Source organism: Myotis davidii, unplaced genomic scaffold (genome assembly GCF_000327345.1).
Source record: "Myotis davidii unplaced genomic scaffold, ASM32734v1 scaffold97, whole genome shotgun sequence".
NCBI classification, from domain to species: Eukaryota; Metazoa; Chordata; class Mammalia; order Chiroptera; family Vespertilionidae; genus Myotis; species Myotis davidii.
In genome coordinates this window covers 4297862-4306230 of record NW_006289392.1, presented here as the reverse complement: position 1 = coordinate 4306230, position 8369 = coordinate 4297862, and the positions used below count along the sequence as shown (strand labels likewise).

The window sequence follows — 8369 nt, the reverse complement described above, 5'->3', positions numbered from 1 at the left end:
GGGGTCTCAGAGTCTGCGACTCCCTCCCGATTGTAAACAATCGCGCCCTCCGCGCGCCATGCCGCCAGCCCGCTCCTCCCGCACTCGTCACCTGAGAATTTCACTTCAGCACTGCGGATCCTCTGAGTCTGGGTATGATATTCTCTTTTCTCCTAGTTGTAGAATTTCCACTCAGCCAGCCTTCCTGTGGTTCTGGATGACGTCCGTTCTGTCCTTTTGTTGTATCTCTGAAGTGGTTGTTCTAGGCAGCAATCTCTGGCGTTAACCTATGCTGCCATCTTGGTTTTTCCTGAGCTCAAATTAAAAAAAAAAAAAAAACAGTCTAGCAGCCATTTCTGCACATGAGCTTGTCACACAATCTGCACTTCACAGAGAAGTGACCACTGAACTCCCTTCCTGCACTATGTTTTTGCCATCTCCATTTCTGATTTTATTTATTTAAGCCCTCTTTTTTTTGGTTAGACCAGCTAAAGATATGTCAATTTTGTTTATCTTTTCAAAGAACCAGCTCTTAGCTTTATTTTTTTTCTGTTGTCTTTTTAATCTCTATTTCATTTATTTACTCTTGGACCTTGTTATTTCCTTCCTTCTAGTAACTTTGAGCTTTGCTCATTCTTCATTTTCTAGTTTTCTGAGGTGCATAGTTAGATTGCTTATTTGAGATTTTTCTTGTTTCTTGAGATAGACATTTATCACTATGAACTTTCCTCTTAGAACTGCTTTGGCTGCATCCAGGGTAGCAGATAGGCTTTGAAGGCCCTTGCTGCCCTGGAGAACCTACTGAAAGTTGCCATGAGAGCTCACAGTGTCTGCCAAAGGGAAGGAAACTCTCAAGCCTCATAATATCCTCAAATCCATTAATGTTGGTAGCAAGCAAGAGCTGGCAGGTGGCTCTCTGACTCCAAACAAGAGATACCCCAGGAGAGGGGACAATGTGGTTATCTGCCCCCCAGGAGGCTCTGCCCTGAGGCCCTTTTCCTGCTGTCAGTGTCATTCTTTCTCTTTAGTTCTCTCCTTTTGAAGCCAAGGTGGAGGCACAGCCCTGTGTCCACAGCTGCCTGAATCACAACGTGCACACGCTTGCCCTGCTCCCTGACACCAGCCAAAGCCTGGCCCAGAGCTGCCCACCTAGTGCCCAGTGAGTGAATGGGGCCTGAACACACAAGCCCTTCACCTCACCTTCCACACAGAGTTTCTACAGCGTCTGACTCTGCCCCACTCCTGGGTCCTGCCACAGCCTCTTCCATAGGACTCCCAGGTCCCCCCTTCTCAGGCTCCAAGACCCCTCCAGGGGAACAAAAGGCTGAAAGAGAGCTGGCACCCCCCAGCCTGGTGGCCTGGGGGGAGAAGTAGGCAGGGCCGCATTGCCCTTGAGCCAAGCAGCGAATGAACTGCATACCACGCCGAGCAGGGCTTGTTGTAGGGCTGCTGGGGAGTCCAGCCAGGCCCTAGACATTCTGAGCCTAAGGGAGAGGGGATTAGACACAGGCCTCCCATGGAGGAATGCCTCGTCCAGTTCCTGCGTGTGCATGCTACGTTGCCAGGCACTGCGGGCACCGGGAGAAGAGGGTGGGCAGGCGGTGGGCTTCCCTGGCTGCATGTAATGGTCTCATTCTCAGACGAAGAAACGGAGGCTCAGTCTCTGCATAGTCACTTAGCCAGAGCTCAGAGGGGAATAGATGTCCCAGCCGAGAAGGGGTCCCTCTGACCCCAACAGCAGTGCCTCCGTCTGGGGGTCTAAAATCCTGAGGGGAGGCGTCACCCAGGCCCTGCACCCACTGACCTCTCCTGGCTGCAGCTGAGTGGATGCTGTTCCTACGGGAAATGGGGCCAAGGAGGGACGACAGCTATTAATTTCACACACAAACACTGAGCTGCCTTGGGGCAGAGACGCGAGGGGAAAGGAGGAGGGGAGAGGAGGAAAGGTAGACCAGGAGGCTCTCCTCTGAGAAGACTTGCCCTGTTGATATGAAGAGGCAAGTGGCTCAGAACTGCCTTCCCTGTCCCTTCCTATTTGCCCACCAGTGCCAGTGGCGGGAGGGAAGGCACCCGCTCATGAGGGTGAGTACAGATGCCCACATGCACAGCCATGCCCAAAGGTGGGAAACTTATTCTGACCTGGGTTTGCATTCTGATTCTGCCACCTACTGACTTAACCTTCCCACTCACCCCCCGCCCCCCGCCTTCATCTTATAGATGGGCCCCTTGTAGGGTTGTAGTGAGGACCCGTGGACCCGTGAGGGCTGCAGAAGCCCTCGCACAGGCAGCAGCAAAGCTGTCATAACAGAGAAGCCCTGGGAGAGTCTACACGGGCGTCCCCACCACCTTCTGTGTGAGCTTTTATTTGTTCAAGAAAATCTTTATCCCTCCTTCGTTTCTGAAGGACAGCTTCACTAGTTATAGTATTCTTGGTTGATGGTTTTATTCTTTCAATATTTTATACTAGAGGCCTGTTGCACGAAGAGATTCATGCAATAGGCCTTCCCTTCCCTTGGCTGCTGGCACCGGTTTGCCTCTGGCACCCGGGACCCAGGCCTTCGCTCTGGCCAGGCTCCGGCCGGAGCCATCAGGCTTCGATGCTCTGGCCCCAGAACCGTCCGGCTTCGCTCCTCCAGCCCGGGGCCATCCGGCTTCACTCTGCAGCTTGGAGCCTACGTATGCAAATTAACCGCCATCTTTGTTGAGTTAATTTGCATACCCTCCTGATTGGCTCATTAGCATAGCGAAGGTATGTTTAATTTACATGTTTGTCTATTATTAGGTTAGATAAGTTCTCCCATTCTCCTCTGGCCTGAAAAGTGTCTGTTAGGAAGTCTTGTCTATGGGGGTTCCCTTGTTTGTACCTCATCTGTTTCTCTTACTGCTTTTTAAATTCTTTGTCTTGCCCGGCTAGTGTGGCTCCATGGTTGAGCATCTTGAGCATCAACTCATGAACCAGGAGGTCATGGTTCAATTCCCAGTCAGGGCCCAGGCCCAGGTTGTGGGCTCGATCCCCAGTAGGGGGTGTGCAGCAGGCAGCTACTGGGGCTATGACTCGGCTCTCTGCCTGGGCATGGGCAGACCAGGCTCCAGGGCCAGCAAAACCCTTGGTTTGAGGACCCAAGTCAGGCAGACCTGTGCCTGGCGAGTCCTCTGGCCTGACTGCACCAGCACCTTGGTTCTGCAGGTGAGCAAAGCCATTGGATGGATGACTACTTGGGCGCTGCAGGTTGGAACCGAGTCTGCTGGGATTCGAGTGCCGGGTGTTGGGAGCCTCATCACCTTCTCCATCACAATCAAGTTCCTGGTGGTTAAGCCCCACATTCCACTGCAATCCCTGTCGGGCAGGGGCTCCCATGAAATGACCCCTCCCCCCACAGCACCCTCCCCTCCCAATGCCCCCCTCCCCAGCCCGGCCCGAGCTCAGGCTCTGAGTGAGGGTGCTCCCCACACAGCAGAATCCTCACTGAAGCTGAGGCAGCCCCTGCTTCATCCTGGACATGGACTCAGGCTTTGAGCTTTGGACCAGGGAAGGCACTTGCTCAGGTCAGAGCCAGGAGGTGTCTTAAGGCCAGAGCTCCTCGCCACACTCCGTCCTGTGAGAAGCTTCCGTGCAGTTGAGGGGTGGAGTGGGGCCATTATCATGCCCAGTGCTGCTCCCATAAGAAAGCAGTCAGGGGCGTCTCAGAGCGTTGGGAAGCCTCCATTCCTGGGTTAGGATGACCCTAAGCCCACCTGCCACGGGAAGAGCAGAGCAGCCTGCTCTTTCCTTGTCTTTGCACAAAATCTCCAGGAGGAACTGATCCGTTTGTGACCTTAAGGAGGAACGAGATGGCCCATGGATGGAGCGACTTCTGCACTATCTGAGCATCGAGCCTGTGAACATGAGCCTATTCAAAACAAACGTCCTTTAAAAATATTTCTGAGACTCAGACTGGAAGTTTCAGAACAGACTACCAGCTCTAGCTGCACACCTGCCACACACGAACTTGGACAGCTCGGTCTTCCCGTGGCCTCTGGCCCAGGCCAGTGAGCGCTGAGCCGGTCAGCGCAAGGCTCAGGCTCGGCAGCTCCGACTCTGCTTCGAGGCTCCTCAGGCGGCGCCGAGACTCCGTGAGGGAGGGATGGGACGGTTTAGGAGTCTTTTGAAAAAGTCCTTTTGTAAACCTTGGCCCGGGCGGGGGCTGCTTACTCAGCTGGAAGCCACCCCCTTCCTGGGACCCTGTCTTCAGCCCCGCAGGAGGCAAGGGGAAGACAGGAGCGGCTGAGGTAGGGGCGGGAGTGTGGTAGCTGGAACCTGGCTCTCGGAGACACGTGGACCTGGGTGACCTTGAGATCATCATTTAACCTCTCTGAGCCTACGTTTCCTCGTCTACAAAATAATACCAACCTCGTAGGGCAAAGGGCCGCATGAGGTGACATGACAGCACTTGGCATCCGGGTGCCCACAAAGGCTCCCTGTGCCTTCTCTCCCTCCATCAGAGTGCGTGGCGCCCTGGGACCACAGGCGCCGAGATCAGTGCGCATGCGTCTCTGGAAGCTGGTTTTCTTATGCAAACCCATGACACAGGGCCATCTCAAGCTGGCGCCCGTGCATTTCTGCTGCTGCAGACCCAAGAACGGATGCACTGTGTGTAGGGTGTTCAATACCCCCTACTTGCCTGCCTAGGACTCCAGGGGTTTCTCTTGCATCTGGCAGGCAGTGGGATAGGAGGGGGATGAAGGGAGCGGTGAAGAGGTCAGCACCTCCCAGGGCACAGGGAGGGGAGGGATCTGCCTTGTAGGGAGCTCAGCTACTTTCTCCAGGACCTGGCACTTAAAAGGTGCCCGAGCCTTGATTTCCTCGCCCACAGGAATGAAGATGGCAATCCCTGCATCACCAGTTTGTTGTGATGATCAGATCAGCTTCCTAGATGTTCTGTGAACATTAACTTCTCCCTCTGCTGTTTTGTTGTTGTTAATCCTCACCCGAGGATATTTTTCCACTGATTTTTAGGGAGATTGAAAGAGAAAAGTAAAGACAGAGAGAAACATCAATGTGAGAGAAACACATCCATTGGTTGCCTCCTGCACAAGCCCCTACCAGGGCCCGGGCTGGGGAGCAGCCCGCAACCAAGGTACGTACCCTTGCCTGGACTCGAACCCGGGACCCTTTGGTCCACAAACTGACACTCTACCCACTGAGCAAAACCAGCCAGTGCTCCTTCCTCTGTTCTTAAGAGGGAGGAGGCAGAGGCCCTGGCGAGGACACACTCACACAGCCGCCGTGTAGAAAATGGACCAGCAGAGATTTAATTGATGTACAAACACAGGCGGGTTACAGAGACGGTGCGACACATACGCTAGTCCCGCAGGAACAGCCAGGGACCTTTTCCTGTGTGGCAGACGGAGCTGAGCACGCAGGGTGGATAAAAGCCATCGGGTCTTGTTTCTTATTCCGGGACTAAGAAGTTCGTGGTGGGAGGGCCGAGAGTCGGTCTCCATGCATAGAGGCCAGGGCAGCCCCACAGCTTTCCCGGCAAGAAGGGGGCGTTCTTTTCTTTACACCGAGACAGATGTCAGAGACGTGTCTGGGGACCCCCGGGGGCCACTGTGAGAGGGGTGCAGGGGGCTGTGCAGATCGGCAGTGGCTCCTGGGGCACAAGACCCCTCCCTTTAAGGCCCCGCTCCGGCCCTGACCCCACCTCCTCGGACCGAGTCTCCCGGCTGAGCAGGGCGGGCACAGCAGGAAACAGCTAGAAACAAGCACACGTGGATACACCCAGGGGTGAGAGGCGAGAGCACCAGAGCCATCCCGGCTTTCCTGGGCGGCTCTCACTGAGTTGTGTGCTGCAGACCTGAGAAGCCACGGGAGGGCTCTGCGCGGAGCCCAGCAAAGGGCAGGGTGCCCTGGGGACAGCACAGTGCGGCCGAGGGAAGGGGGGCCCCAGCACCCTCGGGCAGGGCTGGGCCCAATCCTGAGATAGTCAAAAGGAGAAACAGAGAACTCAAGAAAGGGGGCGTTTTAAAAAAGGAAAGGAGGAGAAAAGAGAGAAATGGCCTGAGCTCACGTGCTGAGGTATTGCAGAGACAGCGTCCCAGGCACACGACACCGGACACAGGTGCTCATGGAGGACCGCGCATGGCACTGTGCGGAGCCCTGCAGGCCGGTGCAGGCTCACCTCACTCCACAGGGATCCCTGGGCCTCTGACATCAACGCCGGTGATGCCCCCTCCCTGAAGGTGCCCATGTCCCGGGGGTCCCACATGAGCGCTGCCATATCCTCACAGCGGCTCAGACGCCCCACGGTCACCCTGCAGTCCGCTCGGGGTTATTGCCGGTGGCTCCTAGCTCTCAGCTCTGCCGTCCTCTCCCCCAGCCCGCTTCCCCCGCTGTAGAGCTTCCTCTGAGGCAGCGGGTGCAGGCCCCTCCTCGGCCCCTGGCCCGGGTGCAGGAGATGCGGGGCCCACATGGCCGCTCAGGCCTCAGTAGCGGTTCACCTGCAGCCTGTTGTTCTCATCCAGGCTCAGCTGCAGGAGGCCCGAGGCTGCTGGCTTGGGCACTAAGAACAGATGCCTGGCTACAAGGTGAAGGAAAACTGCAGGCAGCTGAGCACGGGGAAAGGCCAGGGAAAGAAGGGAAGGAAGGGAAGGAAGCCCAACAGGATCCTCCTCAGACCCCAGGGCACAAACACAGCCGCCCGCTCCGCCAGCCCGGCTACAGCAGGAAGGGGCCAGGGTCTGAGAGCTGGCTGAAAGGATATAACTTGGGGTCATTCCTGTAGCGCTCCAGCCACCGCCGGTTAGCCTCGATCATGCCCTGCAGGCTGGCGCTGCCCACCTCGGGGACGCCGGAGTGGGGGCGCTGCAGGAGGCGGAGCTGCTCCCTGGGAAGAGGAGGCAGGGGCAGGAGGCCGGGGGAGGGCCTGTGACTCTGACCAAAGGCAGCACATCGCCCCCTCCCCCAACATCAGCTACAGGCTGTGGGTGGCTTTAGCCATTCAAAGCTTCCCCCTCTGGCAGGAGGCCCTCGGGACTGTTCCCTCCAGGTGGGTTCTCCTGACATCAACACTGTGGGGTCCACAGGCACAGATCCTGGTCCCATCTCATCAGCAAATGCCCGCCCAGCATCAGCTCCCACTGGTCAGAGGGGTGGGTGGGGGGTGCATGTGGCCAGGAACAGGATAAGCAGGTTCAAATGCTGGCCCACCTGTCTCCCCCACAGGGTGCCCCCTCCTCCAGATGCTGCTACAGGACTGGAGAGGCAAGGAACTGTGGGCAAAGCCACTCCGGGCTGGAGAGCTGGGGGGCCACACGAGGGCTGTGCGAGGGCTGGCCAGGCTGCTTCCTCCCCGAGTGCCACAGGGCGTGCGGCACCTCCTCTGGCCATGCGGAGGGGCGGCTGGGACCCAGGCCTGCCTGACCCTCAGGGTGCCCCACCTTGAGCTCTGCTCCCCTCAGAGGTGGCGCCAGAGCTGCAGGGGGTCGTACCTGGCAGACACGTAGCCCAGCCTGTTCTCCAAGGGCACCGGACTGCTGCGGAGGCTGGGGCTCCCAGCTGGGAAGCAGGAAGAAATGGCTCAGGACAGGGCCAGCTGGGCCTGAGCCGCAGCCGCCCACCCGAGCAGCCGCCCCTGCTCCCCACCTCTGCCTCCGCACAACAGAAAAGGCGGCGCCCCTCCCAGGGAGACACTGCTGGAAGCGAAAGGTGGGAGGCAGGAGTCACCCTGCCCATCTCATCTCCAAAACGTAATCTACTTTTCTGTTTCCATTTCCAGTCGGTTCGATTCCCAGTCAGGGCACATCCCTGGATTGCAGGCTCAATCCCCAGTGCAAGAGGCAGCCCACTGATGTTTCTATCTCTCTATCCCTCTCCCTTCCTCTCTCTAACCATCAGTAAAAACATTAACAAAAACAACAAAAAACGAATGACGACCTCAGAGGGTTACAGGCCTAAATGAAAAACTTTACATGAAACTCCCGGCCTACAACACAGCCCTCCCGATGGCGCCTCATGATGATAAGGATGACAGCCTTTCGGTTCTGCTGAGTTCTGGAGCCATAAAGCCCCAGTGGCCCAAGCCCAGGCGAACCGCCCTCACCCATGGAGCCGAGGCTGCTGGCCTGGCCAGGCCTGCTTCCCAAGGGGCCAGTCAACGGAGCCGTGACCCAAAGCTGGGAGGACGGAGGAGGGGGTAGGGGAAGAAGAGAAAAAGAGGAGGAGGGGCAAGGCTGGGCCCAGATCACATGCGGCCGAAGGAAAGCTCACCTGGGAAGTACTTGCGCCACTTCTCCACCAGGAAGTCGTCCATGGCCTGAGTGGCGGAGGAGAGCCGGGGGCCAAGCCCCGGGTCCCAGGCCCACTGGGTGGGGGCTTCATCCAGCTTGGGACCTTGGATCTCCCTTCCTCA

The 8369-nt window shown here is 57.3% G+C and overlaps 2 protein-coding genes across 2 annotated transcripts in view; one reads left to right on the top strand and one right to left on the bottom strand.

Moving 5' to 3' along the window:
• Positions 1-1142, top strand: part of DSCAML1 (Down syndrome cell adhesion molecule like 1) — a 112627-nt gene extending 111485 nt beyond the window's left edge. Inside the window, exon 34 of the mRNA XM_015562464.1 lies at positions 1008-1142. Within this exon, the coding sequence (XP_015417950.1) occupies positions 1008-1142 (135 nt within the window). The remainder of the gene's footprint in view (positions 1-1007) is intronic.
• Positions 1143-5248: 4106 nt separating this feature from the next.
• Positions 5249-8369, bottom strand: part of CEP164 (centrosomal protein 164kDa) — an 89214-nt gene continuing 86093 nt past the window's right edge. Inside the window, exons 28-31 of the mRNA XM_015562463.1 lie at positions 8228-8365; positions 7450-7516; positions 6694-6845; positions 5249-6521 (exon numbers count right to left, since the gene is read on the bottom strand). Of these exons, the coding sequence (XP_015417949.1) occupies positions 6445-6521; positions 6694-6845; positions 7450-7516; positions 8228-8365 (434 nt within the window). The 3' untranslated portion in view covers positions 5249-6444. The remainder of the gene's footprint in view (positions 6522-6693; positions 6846-7449; positions 7517-8227; positions 8366-8369) is intronic.